The 21,528-nt window shown below is 40.4% G+C and overlaps 1 protein-coding gene across 5 annotated transcripts in view; it reads right to left on the reverse strand.

Moving 5' to 3' along the window:
• Positions 1 to 5,937: 5,937 nt before the first annotated feature.
• HMGN3 (high mobility group nucleosomal binding domain 3) overlaps positions 5,938 to 21,528 on the reverse strand; it is a 29,440-nt gene continuing 13,849 nt past the window's right edge. Inside the window, exons 2-7 of one of the 5 annotated variants that reach the window (XM_014781077.2) lie at positions 16,264 to 16,314; positions 10,706 to 10,735; positions 8,207 to 8,257; positions 6,953 to 7,066; positions 6,733 to 6,832; positions 5,938 to 6,418 (exon numbers count right to left, since the gene is read on the reverse strand). In XM_014781077.2, coding sequence (XP_014636563.1) covers positions 6,405 to 6,418; positions 6,733 to 6,832; positions 6,953 to 7,066; positions 8,207 to 8,257; positions 10,706 to 10,735; positions 16,264 to 16,314 — 360 coding nt within the window. In that variant the 3' untranslated portion in view covers positions 5,938 to 6,404. The other 4 variants (XM_014781078.2, XM_087443800.1, XM_004422053.3 and 1 more) reach the window with 4 other exon arrangements.

Here is a 21,528-nt window from a genome sequence, read left to right on the forward strand (position 1 = left end):
CCGTTCAATTTATGAAACTAATTTAAATGCGTTACCTTTTAAAAAGAGATCTATGTCTATGACCATGATCTGGGGGAAGAATCAGTCAGTTCTATGTGTCCCTGATCCTAGAAGAACTGGGATCACTAATTGGAAGCTACTAGGAGATGGTTCTTGGCTCAAGAATAAGAAAGTACTTTATAAGTCTCAGAGCTGTTTGAGTGATAACTTCTTCAGGACTGGAGGTATTCAATAAGTCTGAGAAACTCTTTGCTGGTCCTGTTGTAAAAGAGAATCTAAGCCACATCAGAGAGGAACTAAATGACCTCAGGGGTTCTTCCCATTTTCAAAGTTGATGACTTGGCTTCAAGGAACTCAATGAGACCCATTAACCTAGTGCAGGTGTATTTATCTTTAAGTCAATATTTCCTGTTCAATTGTTAACTACTTTGCGATCTAGAAAGAAAGGTATTACAGATCATGGTGCAATTTTTCTAGAAAAGTGAAGTTAGGTCTAAATTAAAAGTAAATATGTGAGTACACAGGTTGAACAAGTATTGTCCCCCAAATAGTACCACAACCAACAGGAAAGTGTTCTTGAAGTTATGGTATTAGTGTTTTAAAAGACTTTAGGTTAAATATAAACTAAATGAAATAAAGATGGTTTAATTCTTGCATTAATTTCAAGGAATATTGCCTTCTAAGTGAAGCCCAATTCTTCTTTTTGCACTGTTCAAAGGAGACTCATTGACCAAACAAACATGATGCATAGTCATCGGAGCACGCCTACACAGCCCATTTGTAACCATCCAATTTCAATTCAATTGGCATTTATGGAAAACCTACTGTATTTTAGGCACTGCACTAGGTAATTTCACGGTGACTGTCATTCAATCCTAACAGCTGTGTCAAACAGATATTATCTCTATTTTAAGGATGAGAAAACTGAGAGGCAGAAGTTAAATAACCTGTCCGGGTTCACACAATTAGTGAGAAAATAGTGCTGAGATTTAAACCCAGACCTCCTGACTCTAAGTCCTGCACTTTCAGTAGCCTCATAAATGTCATTTTTTATAAAGTGTACAAGTCAGTGGTTTTTAGTATATTCAAAGGTTGTGTAACCATCACCACTAATTCTGGAACTTTTTGATCACTCCCCAAAAGAAACTCTGTACCCATTATCAGACACTTTCTACTCTCCCTTCCTCTCAGTCTCTGGCAACCATGAATCTACTTTCTGCCACTATGAATTTGCCCATTTTGGACATCCCATATACATGGAATTATATAATAAGTGGTTTTTCATGCCTGCCTTCTTTCACTTAGCATGCTGATTTCAAGGTTCATCTGTGTGGTAGTACTAATCAGTACTTCATTTCTTTTTATGGCTGAATAATACCCCATTGTATGGATATACTATATTTTGTTTATCCACTCATCTGTTAATGGACATCTGGATTGTTTCCACTTTTTGGCTGTTGCTGCTATAAACAGTCATGTACAAGTTTTTGTGTGAATATATGTTTTCAATTCTGTAGGGTACATACCTAGGAGTGGAACTGCTAGGCCATGGATAACTACATGTTTAACTTTTTGAGGAGCTTCCAAACTGTTTTTTGAAGAGGCTGCACGATTTTACATTCCCACTAGCAATGAATAAGGGATCCAATTTCTCCACTTCCTCTCCAACACTTATTTTCTGTTTTTTAAAAGTCATACTAGTGCATGTAAAGTGGTGTTTGACTACTATTTTGATTTGCATTTTCCTAATGACTAATGATGTTGAGCATCCTTTCATTTGCATATTGGTTATTGATATAATATCATTTTTGGAGAAATGTCTATTCAAATCCTTTGCCCGTTTAAAAATTTTTTTAAATTGTTTATTGTTGAATTGTAAAAGTTCCTTATATATTCTGAATACTTGACCCTTAGATATATGACTTGCAAATATTTTCTCCCATTCAATGGCTTCTCTCTTTACTTTCTTGAAGTCTTTAATTTTGATGTGTCCAATTTTTTATTTGATTGTTGTGCTTTTGGTGTCATACCTAAGAAACCATTGCCTAATTCATAGTCATGAAATTTATATGTACGTATCATTTTAAAACTGAGCTTTCAAAGACTTTCTCTTCTCCCACCAGGGAGAGATGTATACAGTTGGCCCTCCATATCGGTGGTTCTGCATCCATGGATTCAACCAACCAAGGACAGAAAGGCTTACCATGGTTGCATCTGTAGTGAACATGTACAGACTTTTCTGAGGGGTCATTATTCCCTACACAATACAGTATAACAACTATTTACATAGCATTTACATTGTATTAGGTATTGTAAGTAATCTAGAGATGTTTATGCGAGGATGTGTGTAGGTTATATGCAAATACCATGCCATTTTACATAAGGGACTTGAGCACCCACAGATTTGGTACCTGTTGGGGGTCCTGGAACCAATTCCCCGAGGATACTGAGGGACAACTGTAATCACAATGTTCCCTTTGCAGTTGTAAATGAGGCTGAACCTCTACCTGGCATTGGAAAATTGGGCTTATTTTTACTAGGGGATGGGAACATTATATTAAAATAAAGAGTTTACAAATTTTCTCCCAAATTAATTTATGTAAGTGCTGATACAGGGTATTAAATAAATTGTGGCCATTTACTATTATTATCTTAATCATTATAATTATTATAAGAGATTTTAAATCAACGTTCTGAATAAAATGTTAAGCAGAAAATAATAAAAGTGTGGAACTCATGATTAAGACAAAAGCACTCGAAGAAGAGAGACGTTAGGGTATGGGACAGCTAAAAGCACGTGATGACTTCCCTGTGCCTGCTAGGATTGGCAACCTAAGAGACAGCACTTGTACCTCCAGCCAAGAGTGAAGTCCCTGAAAATCTGGGAACAGGAAAAAAAGTTTCGTTTCATAACCTTGTTTCAAACTCCTTAATTATGCAAATCTACATTCAAGATTTTATAGGACAGTTCACCTATTATTGGACCAATGGATCTTGACTTTTGGTTCAGATTATCTTTTCACAGAACTTAAAAATGGGAATTTCTTGGGCTGCCTGGTGGCGTAGTGGTTAAGCTCACAGGCTCCACTTTGGCGGCCCGGGGTTCATAGGTTTGGATCCCTGGTGCCAACCAATGCACCGCTTATCAAGCCATGCTGTGGCAGTGTCTCATGTACAAAATGGAGGAAGATGGGCACCGATTTTGGCTCAGGGCCAATCTTCCTCAACAAAAAGAGGAGGACTGGCACCAGATGTTAGCTCAGGGCCAGTCTTCCTCACCAAAAAAAAAAGGGAATTTCTGGGCCGTTTTCTCTCTCAAAACCCACTCTTATACCACCATAATCCATGGGGCAGCCTCCAGGGAGAATTTAAGGACTACTCCTCATGACTACAGGGGGCACCATTTGACTCAAAGTCCTCGTAGATACACAGGGTTCTTATGATTTTCCAGCAGATTAGCAGACACACGTTTTGGAGAAGGGGGCCCTTCTTCTAACATGTATAAATTCACCAAAAGGGTAACCAATGTGGCAGTAATGGGTATTTCCAAACCTTCCATGTGTTTGCAAGCAGTGTATCCATCAGGTCTTCAAGTTCTGGGGAACCAACTGGGGGCTCCGGGGCTATTTTGGTAGCTGTCTGCTCTACAGCATTCTCTCACTTTTTCAATATGGCAATGATAATATTCAACAACTTTAACCTACCTATACCAATGGCTTACAGAATCCCTGATCTTCATGTGTTTGAAATAAAAGTAATGGCATCAATGGTCATTGTAAATAATAACTGAAAACACACTGACTCCCCAATAGAAAAACAGAAAGAAGTCATAATTCACAGAAGAAATTCAAACAATCATTAAATATATGAAAAGCTCAATTTTACTAGCAATAAAATAAATTTAAAATTAAAAGTGAGACATTATTTTTCATTTATTAGACTGACCAAAATAAAAGCACTGGCAAAGTTAAGAAGAGATGGCATTTATATGCTGTTGATGGAAGTGGATGGTACAACTTGTTTGGCAATAGCCAAAACGTCAAATATATATTCCCTTTGATTTAGACATTCAACTTCTAGGAAATTATTTAGTTGAGTAGAAATATATAAGTAGGCAAAGCTTTGTGTACAAGAATGTTTACTGCAGAATCATTGGTAGCATTGCAACATTACAAATAATCTTTATCTTCAACTACAATTTATTAGTTGAATAAATTGAAAACAGAATGTCTAGTATGATTCCCTTCTTGGAAATTATATGTGCATATGTGTGTGTGTGTATGTGCATATATATACACATACACAGTCATAGAGAAAATGGTGTGCAGTGATTACCTCTGGGACATAGGAATGGGGGAAAGGAGGACTTTGACTCTTTGCTTTGTATATTATTGTAATGTCTGATATTTAAAAAAAAAATCACCTGTAGCACTTGGGTAATTTTTAAAAAAGTAAACCTATGGAGTTTATACTCCATTTCTGAATTGGAAGCTAGCCAGCAATGTACTTCAACTGTGTACGAACTGCACACTGAAAATATTTTTGTGAAGTGTTCACAGGATACCAGCTATTTTTCAGTGGGGTAAAAGTGGTTTTCAGCATGTACAACATGAACTACGGTACATTTCATAATCAGAAGCCAAGGAAACTATGAAGATTATTCTGTACACAATATGGTTGGTATCTGCAGTAGATTAATGACAGACTTGGGACAATCACACAGGTGCACTCAGTTCTGAGCTCCAGGATACAGGCGAAGACCCTGAGGAACAACAGCCTTTGTGCAAGAGTCCCTGAGCAGCGCAGGCACTGTTCTCCATCTTAAAAGATTCAAGTCTTCGTGTAAGAGGAATTCCCAGAATTCAGCTTTCCTGGGGCGCTCATGCAGTTACCAAACTTCACAGGAACGCAAACAAAAAAAACCACATTTATGAAATAGCTCCTCAGTTTCTGGCACTGCTACGTCCTTCCAGAAACAGAAAAACAGTGCTATGGGCTGAACGCTTGCGGCCCCCAAGGTTCATATGTTGAAATCCTACCCCCCAAAAGATGATGGTATTAGGGAACGGGGCCTTTGGGAAGTGCTTAAGTCGTGAGGGTGGAGCCCTCACGAGTGCGATCAGTGCTCTTATGAAAGAGGCCTCGGAGAGCTCCTTAGCCCCTTCACCATGTGAGGATACAACCAGAAGCCTGCAACCTGAAGAGGGCCCTCACCCAACCACAGTGGCACCTGACCTCGCACTTCCAGCCGCCAGAGATGTGAGAAGTAAATTTCTGTTGTTTATAAGCCACTGAGTGTGGTATTTTGTTATAGCAGCCTGAACTGACTAAAACAGATACCATGTTTAAAATTCCAAAGACCAGGTTCAAATCCTGGTTTTTCTCCTTCCTGTGGGTCTGAAGTAAGCAACATACTCTCCATGTCCCTATTTCTTAGCCTAGAAAGGAGCTTTAATAATACCCATGCCAACTCCTTTCCTAGGTGGACACGAGGCTGAAACGTGGTCATGAGTAAAGAGCTTTCAAAGCTGTGAAGTCCTCCATGAATGGGAAAGGATTTTAGTGCAAACGTGATTTAGTATTATTTTCAAGGATGAGCCCTAGTTTAGGGTTTTTCACTAGCTCTGGTTTCATGGAATGCTATCCTATTTATAAAGACTTCAAAAAAAGTAGTGTTTTATTAAGTTTTATTATAAGTTAATCACTGCTGGCCACTTTTTGTATAAAGTATATTAGATGTAATTCTTCTATACTGGCACTCACAGGTGATTTTATTAAAATAATAACATTTTAAAAGGCCAGACAATTAAGAAGCAATCCTATCTGACTTATTAGAGATACCATCACGGCACAGACTGTAGAAATTCCTTACATCTTCTGCAACAATAAAATGAAACACTGACTAAATTCAGTGAAGATACTAATAAGAGGCAGGTATTTTGCAGGCAAGAAAACCTTTTATTTTAAACCACAAATAGTCAGCAGGTGGCCACAACTATCCATGTTTCATTAAAACCACATAAAACCTAGGTACAAAAGCACCACTGATTATTGCTCTAGAAAAACCGCGTGAAAAATTCAAATTGCACAGTAAAAACACCACAGTATGCACAGGACTAAATTCTTAAACCAACTGCATGGAATGCTGAATCAATTTTACACACAGCTTCCAATATTAAATTGATATTTATTTTACTTGAGGATGATGGAAATTTCCAAAAAGCATGACTATGAGAAGGTAAAATGTCCATCCTTATATATTTTTGTATGCCAACTAGTAGAGTCCTAAAAAATTAGCATTTACAAAATACTTCGTAAAAATAGCTTTTAAAAGTTGTCCCAAGAGGTACACAAAGTCAACCCCAATTTTCATGACAATTCATTCTCCCTCGTTATCTACAGATTCAGTTTTCTGTGCCTGTGAAAAAGAAAGGAAAAAAAAAGGTACAGTTACTATTAAAACTACTAGAAGCCAAAGAAAAGTCCACCCCACCAACACACACACTTCTGAACATCTGTTTTTTAGCAGCTCTACTGCAAAACCTATTTCACCTCTGGGTGTAAAATGGAGAAGGCAGGAATATATTACGCGAACACTTCACTGCATTTGTTGCTTTCTGCTGTCCAAACGACCACAGAAGCTTTGCCTGCAGGCTCCCACTGTTCACATAAAGAACACCACACCACTATCTGATTCTAGTCACTGCAAACATGCAGGATTGTCTACTGTACCCTTAACTCTCACTGTTTCGATCTGCCCCTTTACTGACAGTGTGCTGGGTGGGGTACCTCTGGAGGCTGAGACATTAACAGTTGAGCGAGAGATGTGGATCTGCAATAACATTACGGGCGATAAAGAGAGACATTATGAACGCGCCATCACCGGCTGAAGGATCGAGCAATTTCTTTTAAGACACTGATTCAGTCAGTGGCAGGTGCTGACAGCAAGTACCTCTTCAGCTTTAGTTTCACCATTTTCAGATGGTGCAGTACCTTCCTTTCCAGCTTCCTGCTTTTCCTCCTTCTTCCCTTTAGCACCTTTGTTAATCTTTGTCCCAGGTTCTTTCTAACAGAGGACCAAAGCACAGGCAAACAGAGCATGTTAGACACGGTGTGATGTTGGCTGAAAGGAGCCTGCCTCCACCCAGACACAAGGTGCAGCACGACCATGGCTACTACGGTGGCTTTTACGGGGAGATGGGAACCCAGTTCTGCTGGGCTTCAAGTGAGTTACAGTGAGTCTTGTGCGGATTTAACAGGCTGCTTCCGGGAAGACCCTCGGAGTCCCCTCCTGCACGTGTTTGGGGGGCCTCCCCTCTGGCTGGAGCGAGCAGCGCTTCTGCCGTGGAGAGACCGGCAGCCGCGGGGTCACTGGGGACAAGCATTCGCGGGGAAGAAGCCAGCAAGTGAAGCACCTCACACGGGGGCGCGGGGCTTGGGTGACTGGAAAGCTGAGAAAGTGCTTGAAAATGAAGGACCAGAGGGTGAAAAGTTCCTAACTTTAAGAACAAGCCACAGAAGTGAGTTCTGCTTCAGAATCACCTACTCATGCCACAAGACACACAGTTTCAAGCAATTCACAACAAGGGACAATGTTCTGAAGGGAAGAGTAAAGATAAGCCATTTGGGGTAAGTTTCTTAATAATTCTGTGCTTCGGTTTCCTCATCTGCAAAACAGGATGTCTCTATCTACCTTGGAAGGACTGACGTGAGGGTTATAGGAGAAAACAATCAGAACAGGGTCTGGCATAGTATAAAGGCCATATAAATGTCTGCTAGTACTATTATACGATTATTACTAGTCATCAGACTGGCCCACTAAGACCAGTTATATGGAGTCAGAAGGCCCTACCCACTCCTCGAGCTGTGGGCAGCCGTGTTGCCCAAGCCAGGCTCACCCCTCTGAGCGCCGTGCGAACAGCATGTCCACGAGGCCGTCACCAAGCCCCCCTGGACGTGAGGCTTCTCAGAGCAACATGCTCTGACCTCCGTTGCTTTCCTGACCAGACGGAAAACACATTCCTGGTAAAGCATACAACTGTGCCTTCTGTGTGTGGAGAAAGCCTGTAGCAGGGGTCACAGTTTTCTAGTCAGCACGTTTAGCCTGAATCACTAAATGGGATCTTTCCTCGGATGACTTTTGGATATGGAATTATAATTTATTCATTGTTTAAAAAGCCAAAGTGGGGGAGGGAGCACCTCTTACCTTAGCAGATGTTTTTCTTGGTTTAGGCTCAGGTTTTGGTGGAGCAGGTTTCTGAAAAGATAAATTAAATTATACACGTACTGAAAAAGACAATCCTCCAGCACCAAAAGGAACAGAAAGACTGCAAAAGACAACAGTCCATTTTGACTATGATTTTGTCATTTAAAAAATATTTCGTCCTATTTTCAGCACCAAGTAACAGCATAAAGAAGCCTGCATTTCATAACTATTTTCATCCTGGGTTCTCAAGTGAACGGCAGGTGAAGTTTAAAAGTCAACTCATTATTCCCTGGTCCAGAAGAGCTCTCTGGGAACAGGCTGAAGCTTCTATCTCCAATGTCTCTGTACTGCCTTTCATCACAGCACAGCAGCAAGAGGAATGACTCAGGCCCTCGGCCAAATGACTCAATGAATTCGATCACACTGGCCTCCCCAACAGTCTAGAAATCACAGCACAATCACAGGCAAAGCCCAGCTGGTAAGGAAGACGGTGGCCTGTGAAGGATTTCAAAATCATCCAAATCCTTCCACCTCTGATGTGCACGTCAAGTTCTGAAGCCAAGCTTCTTCCGACTTTCATCCTCAAATGCCAGCCCAAGGTGAGAAGAATCTATCGCCCACCCAGACACTGGGCTCATTTGTCCCTAGAGCTTTTTATTCAGAACAGCATTATAATGACAAAATGTCCACGGTTAGCTCCCAAAATTGAACACTTTTCACAGATTTTATTAGCCAAAGAATCCACTAGGCAACTATTCTTTTCTTGCCTCATGTGGTTCTCCTCCCCGTTCCCATGAGCAATGCCCACCTGCCCTGTGGCCCTGGTCAGCTTCCCTGGCGGGTGACCCCAGGTGCCAGAGGAGGACACTGGAGAAGATAACCAGTTTAAACCACAGGTTTTCTATAGATATTTTAAGGCAAATATTCCCCTCATTGAGCTAGAAAAAAATAAGTGTACATCTCTCCCGGCACTAGGAAGAATGGTTTTTAAATAGAAAACACTATCCAGGGTCTCCCCCTGAGGAGAAAAATACATGTTCCTCCCTAATGCCTCTAGGCAGTTCAGCTTCATATGGAATCTAGCCCTTTTCATTAAGGGCATAAAGTGAAATTGTAGACAGTTCAATTCTGGAAGATTGGTTGTTAGATATGACCTTTAAATAAAAAAAGAAAATTGAGCCTGAAAAGTTAGGAATGTTTTTATTAATCTTATCACCTTAAATCTATAGTCTGCTCCCCCAAACAGGAGCTTGCATAGCTCCTAAATTTTTAGGATTTTAAAAATTTTGTTATTTTGGGCTTTGATATATTGTATTACCATATACTTTTTTTCCAGTTTATAGCAAATAATTTCCTTGTATATTATTTTCTGTAAAACAGACACTTCCCCCCCGACTCAGCATTCAAGTGTCTTGATGGCACAGGAAATGACGAGGTTTTGCAATCTGTAATCCACTGGCCTCTCGGGAGGCTCTGCGTCTGCACCACCAGCAACGAGTTCAGTGGAAGGTGCTCACATTGCTGGCTCCTGGTGCTCAGGAAAAGCCTTGTTTTAAATTTTGGTTTTTGACTTACAAGGTCTACTGCCTTAACAGGCTAGAGATCCGTGGAATACAATGGCTTTCAGTATAATCTATAATTAAATCCAAAAAGAGTTAAAACATAACTTCTGAACCATGGTGAAATCTACTACTGGACAAGCACACCACCTGCGAGGGGTTTCAGCAGAATCTGGATTAACTGTGTACACACGCAGCCGCTCCTTCCAGCTCTTAATCTTCTGGGTGACTCTGGTGTCGCTTCCTTAGGCTAGGACTCTGTGAAACACTGGCTCACCCAACCCAAAACGCAGCTACACTTCTGAACCTGTGAGTGGTCCTAACACCCACTTCTGCTTTGATTCCCTGCCCTGTGCCAGGCCCAGGTGCTGGCTGAGGATGAAGTCCAGACTTCCCTGAGGGCCAGCACAGCCCTGCTCACCCAGCTTCACGATCCAACCCTGCTCTTCCCTGGGCCTGGCCCACAGAGGGAGACTCCAAGCGCAAAGTGGAATCATTAATTTTTCAAAGATTCTCTAGTTCTGAAATGAGGCTGAAGTATATGACTCAGACAACTTTCCAAACCTTCTGACTAAAGTAGGAGTCGCACACAGAGGATCAGGATCCTTGTCCCCTTGAGCACACCATATGTGGAATCGGAAGGCGAGGACTCTGCTTAAAGCACTTCTTTTACTCAGAGATCTAGCAACATCAAAGCACTCCCCGGACTTTACATTCCTGGTCATGGGCTGGCCAGTGTCTTTCACCGATACATCTGATCAACAGAACGGCTTGGCAACACTGGTCAAATTTGCTAGAAATTGTGACCCAGGTAATTTTCAAAAAGGAAATACAAAAACTCAAGGGCATTACCACCTTCATCTTCCTTCTGTTGCTGAGCTCTGGACAGAGGGAACATGTACTCCTCAGAACTAACACCAAGGGGGTCTGAAATACTCACCGCGGACAACCTGGCGGACCGTCTGGTGGGCTACAAAAGAAAACGGAAAATATTTTTTTGGTGATTATACACAACCAAGTAGATTTTAAAAAATTCATCCTTAACATCTTACTTTGTTGAAAGAATATAATGTATGACTGCAGTCACCCTCTCCAGGTGAGCACCGTGAAATACACCCCACATGCCCTGGGCACCCTAACGCTCAAGAGGAAGGGTTTCTAAAGAGGCCAGGGCACACTGCTCAAAGAAACGGCCTCTCCCAGGTAAGGGCGCGGCAGGTAAGAAAAGGAAAGAAAATGAGTTTAGGCTCTGACCCAAACCATAATCTACTTTTGTGCTGAAACTGACAGCAAGAACATTGGGTGCTGTTGAAGGTCTAGCTCCAGTCTGCTCTTGTTCCTTACAAATGGAACTAAGGCTTATACATTAATACAAAAGAGACATAATTGTGTAGAAACCAAACAGCAGGAGTTCCCCACCTTGTTACTGTGTTAGAAAGAAAATGACTACAGATCTTAGGCAGTTAACAAGAAAGACTTACTTTTACCTGTAACAAAATAAACATATTTATTTATCTACCAAACACATAGGTTTAAAAATTTAAATAGAGTAAAAAGTTCACTAATCTTTTAATTTGGAAGTTTAAAGAATTTAGAGAAACTGTGTTGAAAGTGATATTTTTCAGGACATCTTTTCTTCTTCAAGGATGGTGCAAGTTAACAGCAAATGAGACTGCAAAGAGAACTTAAAATATCAGAACTGTTCTAGGCATTTCAGGAATAAGCATACAGAATTGATATTCTACTTACCATCAGCAAAAGATGGCTTCCCAAGGGATTTCACCTTCTAAAAGTACAACTCGTTTCTTTAGAAGTGTTCCAGAAGTAAATATTCTACACTTTTCATCCCTTTAATTCACTGTTCTTTCTTTAGCAGAATAGTGTACCACCTAACATATAGCAGATACTCAGGAATACTTGCTGAATAAATGAACTCAAGCTTTTCCCTAATTCTTGCTGCCTTATGCAACTGTCTCATTACAATAGCATAAATGTTTTAAATAATTTTTTAAGGGAGTCAGCAAAAACAGTCAGTAGGAGCCCGTGCCATGGTTGCAAAGAATCAGGAGATTCTTGAAGCCATGCTTAGGTAAGTCTAGGTCAGTGGGTCAGGCCAAACTGGAAGAAATATTTCTTGCCATCTCCACATCTAAGAACTTTCTTGCTGAAAACAGCCAGAGGAAGCTAAACTTATCTTTCTTTAAACTACGGAAGCAAATAAAGGGCCAGAGTCTCCACGAATAATTTTAACTCTGGGGACTCGAGGAAAGATCAGAGCTGGACTGAAGGCCAGGTAGCAGTATGTGCTGAGACTAGAGGACTGCGCAGGTTAAGTGGAGGCTGTGATATATTCGCTGCACCAGATAAGGGGATGTACAGCTTGGCACACAGTTTTGGGGGAGCACCTGTATCAGATGCTCCGCAAGAAACACTGCAGCCTCTGCCAGAATTATCACGGTACATTCACGACAACGCTCTCACGAGTCACGGGGAAGCAGAACCCAAATCCTGTGATGGCTTTTCAATTGCATGAGTGGGTATCACTGAAGAAAAGGCAACATTATCAACTAAACCAGGCAGCAAGTAGGTAACTTGTGCTTCTTCAACACGCTTTCCAAGTGTGGAGAAGCAAAGGAGCACTGTCGATTATCACATAGAGCTCAACCTGGAAGCTTCCGTGTGGCCTCAAGAACTATCCACACCATCTCACAAGTAAAGCGCAGTCAGCAGAAGACTGCTCAGCAAGGTGGCCCCCAAAAGGAGGAGCGGCAGCCTCCATGCTAAAGAGGGGTGACGGACCTTCCTGAATCCCTCTCCACTTGGGGTAATTTATGCATACCACGCTGGCCTCACCTCACTGCTCACCTCATCTGTCCCATGTCTGTACCCCTACTGCACAGGGGTACATCTTTCTCCTGCATTCCTGGAGCTCCAATGCCTAGCAGGGGCCCTCATTGAAGTGAGGCCAAAACGTGAAAAATTCCTCAACTCCAAAGTTTTTGCTCGTCTCCTTTCCATATAAACACCCAAACACACTAACGAGGCAGTGATGTCAGACGGCCCGTCAGGATTTCCAGAGACATTCCAACCACGCACCGCCCTGCAGGGCCTGAACAAGTTGTGATCCAGAAAACTCACTACCTTTTGATAATTCAGGTCCAGTACAAGAGGTTCAAAATAGAAAGCCTAAGAAATTAAGGCAAAAGCAAAGTTTGCCTCCCTAGGCTGTCTAAACCAACCAATCTCTAAAAAGCACATCCCTCTTTTACTGTAAAATCATTTTATGACTTCCTGCCTAAAATTTACCAGCTCTTCTTTCTATGCCATACAAAAAAAAAGACTTTTCTTATACTTTCCTTTCCAGTAACCATCGTAAGAGTTTCTTTTTTACTGCAAACAGTGGACACGAATCTTTCACTCAGTCAGCAGAGTGGTTATGCATGCAGGTGTGTACACCTTCCTGGAAAGTTCCATCAGCTTCCACAGCCTTTAAATCTATAAATGATTGAACTCTATTTATTGGACATAAAATAGACTAGACTGCTATTTTTCCTCTTTCAAACACTAGAATTTGAAGTGTTCATTTGGGACTCAGGCTGTTGGGTAGGATTACTATGAAAAAAAGACAAGAATTTTTCTCCATTTGTTGATTATGTGTGAATCTTCAGCAAAAGTGGTCAAAAGAGTGATTCTCAGGGAAGAAAGGAAGGAAGGCTTTTAGAATGACAAGTAACCAGGAGAGTTACAGAAACAACTAATGTGAGGGTTTGTCCCAGTGGTTTATACTGCTGGGCACAAAGGAATTGTTCAGTAAGCATTTATTGATTAACTGATCACCCTCTGGGCTGGAGAAAATTCTGGTGAAGGCGACTCTGAAAGACATGTAGTCTTTTACTTTAATGTCCTGGTTGCAAATGAGACATGGAGTCTAATCTTGCCAGGACCAAGTTCACTGGGATAGTGAGATCCAAGCAAAACCACTGGACTTTGCTGAACATGCTCGACACACGTGGCCACTCCATCGGAATTTGGAAGTATTTCTATTGTTATGAGATTTCTTGTTGCTCGTAAGCCTAACCATGTACTTCCAAGCAAACCCAAAAGTCAAGTTTCCTTTAATTCCCCCAAACAAACAAGGAGCTAAATAGAAAGTAGCTGCTTCGCAAAACTGGGAAGTAGGGAAAGATACACATCAGAGCCTTGGCTGGGGAATGGAGAAGACAGAGAAAAAGCACTGGATAATCAGATTTTTATGATTACCACAAAAGGGGCACGAGCACAGAGGATTTTGAATTAGGAGACTCAGATATCTTTCCTGATTCTGCAACTAACAAGTTACGACACCTGGGGAAAATCATACATTTTTCTGAGAACCTTGTTAGCATATGCCTATTTGTTATCAAAAATAGCACTTCTCTGACATTCACTATTCCCTTTCCTTGCTTTATTTTTCTTCACAGCAAATATCCAGTTATTTTATTTTACTCTCTCTCTCTCCCCTCACTAAAATGGGAGCTCCATGAAGGCAGAGATTGTTGCTTCTTTTGTTCACTGTGGCATCTGCAGAGGGTAGAACAGTGCTGGCGGAGTACAGGTGCTCAACACATTATTGCTGCTGTGGAATGAATCTGCTCTGCCCTCATGTTAGGGTTATCGTAAGGATCAGATAAGATAATGGACGTGAAAGGGCTTTGCAAACTGCCGAGTGTAGTAATTGTCATATATTTTTTGGGCCATTTATTGTCCAAGTACTCTACTCTACACCAAGCCCTTCATATATCCTGACAGTGGGAGAGGATTTTCAAAAGAGGATCCCCCTTTGTAACTGATATCTTTTCACTATAGTCAAGTCTGTGCATCCTCAATGACACAACTAGAAGATTCAGTCAATTCAGTGGGGAAAAACATCAATCAATATGCTATCTGATAGTTCTTATCCTAAACCACCAGCTAATTGAATGACCTTTTTACTCTTCAAACAATTGTGTTGATGTCCTGAAGACATATTATGAGTTTTAACCTGGTCTTGGCTTAAATGACAGGTAGAGTCTGGTCTAGGAAAGATTTTTGTTAGCAATAATACAAAATATTAAAAATAACAATATGAAAAATAGAAGTAATAAAAACATTGAGGCCAAAATAATATGTATAAGACAGCTGTATAAGCAAAAATCTTTTACATATATTCTAACTAGCTGGATTGCTTTCAGTGTAGAAGGACTGGAAAGACTTTTCACTATCCAAGATCTACTGTGTGCAATGGTTTGTAGGTTTTCTGAGTGACCGATCAATTTAAATAGCAGTCCCTATGGAGAAACTCAAATGCGTTTCATGCCCAAATCTAAAAACATTAAGGTTCGTTATACTTAGCCAACTGTCCGACAAATTATATTTTGCCATTTTCAAGAAAATTCAAGCATTTATCATTTTTTAGTTGGTTCTAGCATTTGTTTAGTGACTTGATTCTGGATCACAGACCTCATCTCCCAAACTGCTGAACACTGAATGCTGGGTAAATGGATGGTGGGGACTTGGTTATAGGCAGTTTTTGTTTGTTCTGCTTTTAAATTATTTCTTTATAGATCCTGTTAAAGATTCTCCATTTGGCAGAATGAATTTCCTTGTACAAATCTGTGTAGGGGGTTTTGCTATCATGACAAATTCCTCTGAATTATTAACCACGATATGAATCACCCAATCAAAGAATCTGTAACTAGATATTGTTTTTGTCTCTCTCATGACCTCCTTTAGTTTATAAGTTCAAGGGTGAGAGCTGCAGTTTTTCCACAAACTGTAAAGCCCTGTGCAAAAGTGAACAGCTGTCATCACAGTTACCATCCCATTTGCTACTTTTTCATCCACCTCCTTCTAGAAGCTCATGATATTACCATGGAGGGTCAAATGCAAGCAACCCTCCCAAGTTCCCAGTGTTTCGAGGTTTCTGTATTTTAATACGAAGCTTCTTTGAATTACTGCCTAAGTAATTATCCCGCCCTAAGAATTTTCCTGATTAAAAAAACCCAATTTTAATATTTTGACATTTTGTGTATCCTTCCATAGTTTTTGACTTTAGAGATGATTCCTCTTAGGCAAATACTTAGAACCTAAAAAGTAATTTATAATTCACTCACTGGAGCAGAGAATTTATTAAACCAACAGTCTTTCATTTCCTTGCTGTGAAAGGCAGACTTTGTTCTCCTTGATGAATTTACCTATTATCTCGCTCTTTGCCCAGAAGGAATTCACAGTATCCGCTCTAACAGACAGCAGGAAGGACAGGTAGAAATATAAACACACAGTAAGTGGAAAAGGCCTTACTGGTATACCCAACTGAAATATACCTAGGCCAAGCGAGACTGCACCACCACACTCTTATCTCTGGGGTATGTAGTCTCAACTACCTTGTTTAGGATAGCATTCATTCAGATGCAGACAGTGATAACAATAGTAAAAATTCCAGTTAAATCATTAAATACAGGATGTCAAAGAAACGCTCACCTCCTGTTTAGTTACTTTGGATCCATCCTTGCCCTCTGCATTCTCTGGAGACTAGAAAGAAAATATTTCAGTGAATTGTTTTTAAATTGGAAAACACACATTAGAGGGAGATTTAAAAAAAAAAGCTATTTCAATTCTCTGGATTACATAGGCCAACAGATATTTTGTAGAGAAAAAGTAAGTTCGTAAAAGGATACGTTTTTTACACACACACACTGCATTTATCTGCATAACTGCTCTAATTTTAAACCAGGAACACGCAAGAACTGCGGTGAGCCCCTGTTCTCGATGTACATTCTACCTAAGCAGTTTTCACTGGTCTTTGATGAGTCCACCACCGATGAAAGAACAGGGACCCAGCGGTCAGTGTGGGGCCGGGACGCACCTGCACGTTCCTGTCACTTTGTTCCTTTAAGATGAGGACAGGATGCTGGGAAAGCCCAAGCCAAGTGCAAAGCATACTTTCATCCCAGACCTGCCTAGCTTTGATTTCTAGGCCATTTCTTGATACGACCTGACAAATTTGTCAGGGGTTACTATTTTTCCATTATCAACTCCAGCACCCCTACCCCACTCTCAGCCTCAGCAGGACAGCCAAGCGCCCCGCCACCCCGGGGGATGTGTTTCCTGATGTTGATCCATCCCCTGGGGCAGCTCCTGCCCACTCTCATGACAGCTCACACCTCACTCCTTCACAGGCCACACACAACGGGGAAAATAGAGTTATATGACACACCAATTTTTACTGGCTAAAGACCATAAATAAGATTGAAATAATTAACTAATTAGAAAATTAAATTATTTAACACAAGATATGCATGGAGTTCCCAAAAGGGAAAAATACAAATAGTAAACCAACATCTGGCACAATGTTTGGCTTAGCAAAATAAAACAGCTATGTGGTAATGCCTTATCTGATAAAACGAGAAAAAAACTTAAAAGATCATGATGAAACCCACCCACTGCTTGGCGGGGCTGGAGACACTGTAAATTAACATAATATTTTCAAAGAACAACCTGGCAATATGAAAAAACACAGAGGACTAATCAGATAATGACCCAGTAATTCCAATTTTGGAACCAGGACTCAAAGAAAGAAACTGTAAAAATATGGTTTTATTTATACTATTTCCAATATGGAATAACTAGAAACAACCCACATGATCAATTAATAATATGGAAATGTTTAAGCAAACTACGTAACTATTAATGCAATGGGATTAAAAATAGTCTATGTGAATACATGGAAAGTCCACATAAAATAATGCTAAATTAAAAACCTTAGATTATAAAATAATGTGTAAAACATAGGTCAGAAGTATACAAAGTCTTTGAGAAAGACAAAAGCTCTTCTTCAAGGCAAAGGACACAGTAAACCTTCTCTTCCCCCCAAGGGCTGCCTGTTACAGTCCATCATTTGTTCCTCTCCAGAACCTCCCAGGTCCATGGAGTTCTTTCCTGTTTCCCAAATCAACGAACTACTTTCCCCTCCTCCATGGAACCTCCTCTATCATGAAGGGAAACAGCGATTCTCTTCTCTGTTCCGGACTCTTATGCACAGGAATGTGTGTTTCACAGCTCTTCTGTTACATTAGTCAGCAAGTCAGAGACAGCAACAGCCTAGGAAGTCTGAGCACATGAAGACAACCCCTAGGTGGGCCATTTGGCTTTGCCCCTTCCAAGGCTACAAACTCATGCCTCTGTTGTCTAGGCTCTCGTTCATACCTGTCAGGCCACTTGGTAGATTTCAATCTGGAACCCTCTACCAGTAACTGACAGGCATTTAAAGAAGCAGCACATAGCTATTCCTGATGTTAAATGACATTAAAAAAAATAAAAAACTGAGCCACCCCTGAGGGCCCAGTGGTTCAAGTTCGGCAGGCTCCGCTTCAGCAGCCCAGGTTCAGCTCCCGGGCACAGAACCACACCACTTGTCTGTCAGTAGCCATGCTGTGGTGGTCACTCACATAGGAAAACTAGAAGGACCTACAACTATAATATACAAGTATGTACTGTGGCTTTGGGGAGGGAAAAAGGAAAAGAAAAAAAAAGGGAAGAAGATTGGCAACAGAAGTTAGCTCAGAGGGAATCTTTCCCAGCAAGAAAAGAAAAGAAGGAAGAATTTAAAAAAATAAAAAAAATAAAAATAAAAAACTTATGTTAACGACATTATTTTCAATATTCTTCTATGCAGTGGATTAGTCACAGGTAATACGACAGAGAGATCACTCTTTAAACACTGATCTAACACTGTGTGTACTGGATGCAAATTACTGAAAAAGAGAAACTTGGAAAGACACTACATGAAAAAAGCAGGTATAACCGAAAGTGTTAATGCCCTCAGATGAATGAACCTAAGACTCTCGATGTGAAGAGCTACAACTCTAGGCAAAGCTGGTTTCTCTGGCAATCTTTCCACAGTGCTTTCTATTAACAAGCACGTTACAAATTTACAGTCAGGAACAAGCCCACTGATCTTTACCTGGGACCACTGTGGCACGAATGGAGGTCAGGACACCAGCTTGAATCTTGCTCTCCACCTAGGAGCTATGTGATCTGGGGTAGGGACTTGATCACAGGGGCTCAGTCTCTTCATCCGAGCATGACAGATGATAATGACATCTAACTCAAAGGGTCATGCTTACAATCAAGCAAGATGTTGGAGAGAGGATTTCATAGATTGTGAATTGTTATACAGATGTTATGCAATAAAAGATACAAAATCTTAATGAATCTTCTGAATTATCAAATTTGAAATTATATTCAACAGAGCCTTAAAGTTGAGCACATTTCCTTACATCCAGATTCCCTGCAACCTTGTCATCTGTTTTTGTTGTACAGTGGAACAGGTATACTACTATTTCAGAAAGCCCTACCATTGCAGGCTGTCTTATCACACACCACGTCCACCACGAACACTCAGCCATGGGGCTGGAGACAGGAAGGAGGGCATGGTATGAAGGGATTAAAACAGAAGCCGGAAGTTTTTGTCCTAAGGGACTATAAGGCGTAAAGACAAAGAAGAGGGGGAGACGAGGCTTGGGGGCGTGTGTAGGTGATCTCAGATGTACTTCAACCTCCTGGTGGGCTGATGAGAAGGATGAGGTGAGTCAGAGGGGATTCGAGGAATTCCAAGGCAGAGGGGTTTTCACCCCACTCCTCAGGACAGGGCAGGCTTATGCTAATCCAGTTAGAACCCAGAATGGTCAAGAGGGTAGAGAACCATGGTCAAACAAAAAGGTCTCATTCACGTATCTGAAGCTCCTTCAGCATCCAAGTGGCATGGGTACTGAGTTGAGAGCCAGCAAGGGGGAGGGGGACACACCAGGTGGCCAGATGGAGGGCACAGCAGGGATCCTCGGAAGTCTGGAGCACCACTGAGAGCTGATCTGAGGGCAAGTCAGCAGACAGGTGGATCACTGAGCACCTGGTGACCGATGGGGACAGAGAATCAGCCAAGAAGGCCTGAACTTTGGCAAAAAGCAACAGGTAGTTGAATTTTTTTTTAAATTACAAATTCTGAAAATAAAAGTAGGCTCATGGAGATAAAAAAAACTCAAAACATAAACTCTAGAACAGGGATAGTAGAAGAAATAATGAATTGTCACAGATTGCTGAGGAATTAGCCCAGAATGCAACAAAGAGCAATAAAGAGATGAACAACATAAAAGAGAGGTTAGGAGACACGGTGGTTCATTGGGAGGCTCCACATACACCTAACAGACATTTCAGAAGCAGAGAACAGAGAAAACTAGTAGGAAGGCAAGGACATAATGGCTGAGAATTTTCCCAAACTGAAGTCATGACTCTCCAGATGGAAAGCTAACACCAGGGAACAAACTGAAAACAAAATAAAACAAAACAAACACAAGGAGACATACTATAATAAAACTACAGAACATCAAGGAAAATGAGAAGAATCTTTTTTTTTTTTTTAAGATTTTATTTATTTTATTTTTTCCCCCCAAAGCCCCAGTGGATAGTTGTGTGTCGTAGCTGCACATCCTTCCAGTTGCTGTATGCGGGACTCGGCCTCAGGATGAACGGAGAAGTGGTGCCTCGATGCGCACCCGGGATCCGAACCCGGGCCACCAGCATCGCAGCGCGCGCACTTAACCACCAAGCCACAGGGCCAGTCCGAGAAGAATCTTAAAAGTTATCAGTTAAGAGATGGACTATCTACAAAGAATTACTTCTGACCAGCAACTACAAATGTAAGAAAATATGGAGTTATGTTCAAGGAGCTGAGGAAAACCATCACTTAGAATTCTATACCCAGCTTTTATTCAAGAGTGAAGGCAAAATAAAGACATTTCAGAATACAAATACTAAGAAAGTTTACCACCAACAGAGCCTTTCTTTCAACAGGACCTATTAGTAAAGCATCAAATTCAGCAACAAAAAAACTGAATTTAGATGGAAGGAAAGTATATGAGAAGAAAGTATAAAAGATATTGGTAATCTAATTAAGCATTACCTGTAGATAATAATACCTATTTTTTGTGTGTTTAATAAAGTTTCAATAGAAATCCTAGACCAGTGTTGTCCTATAGAAATACAACATGTAATTTTAGATTTTCTAACAGTCATCTTAAAAAAGTAAAAAAAAAAGGTGAAATTAATTTTAATAATATATATTGAAAATATTATCATTTCAACATGTAATCAATATAAAAATCATTAATAAGGTATTTCACAAACTTTTTGTACTAAATCTTCAAAATCTGGCATGTATTTTACACTTACAGCACATCTCCATTCAAAGGCTAAATTTTCACCAGGAATACCTGATCTGTAGTTAAGAGTTCATAAAATGTATAGTAGTTTCACATACCTGGGTTGTTCCAAAGATATTTAAAATTTTCTAATATCTGAATCTAATATTAGTTTTTAAACTGAAATTGATTAAAATGAAATAAAATTGAAAAATTCAGTTCATTCTTTTTAAGTGCATAATAATCTCATGCAGCTATTGGTTGCCATACTGGAGAGCAGAGTTTTAGACAATAACAACCATCAAGGATGAGAGTAGGTGAATAGATCAGAAGTTAGAGCACTAGGTCCTGGTTTTGTTCTGGAGGATGACACAGAATAATTTCAGACTCTCTTAAAATTTAAAGAGAGTCATTAAAAATTTTCAGAAAAGAAATAGGATCTATAAACTTACAATTCAGGAGGAGTAGAATAAAGCAAATTTTACCAATAAAAGGCAGGGAAGAAAACAACAAAACAAAGAAAAACACATGATAAATAGAAACCACAAAA

The sequence above is a fragment of the Ceratotherium simum genome, chromosome 19 (genome assembly GCF_057802395.1).
Source record: "Ceratotherium simum simum isolate JZ-2026a chromosome 19, ASM5780239v1, whole genome shotgun sequence".
Taxonomy (NCBI): domain Eukaryota; kingdom Metazoa; phylum Chordata; class Mammalia; order Perissodactyla; family Rhinocerotidae; genus Ceratotherium; species Ceratotherium simum.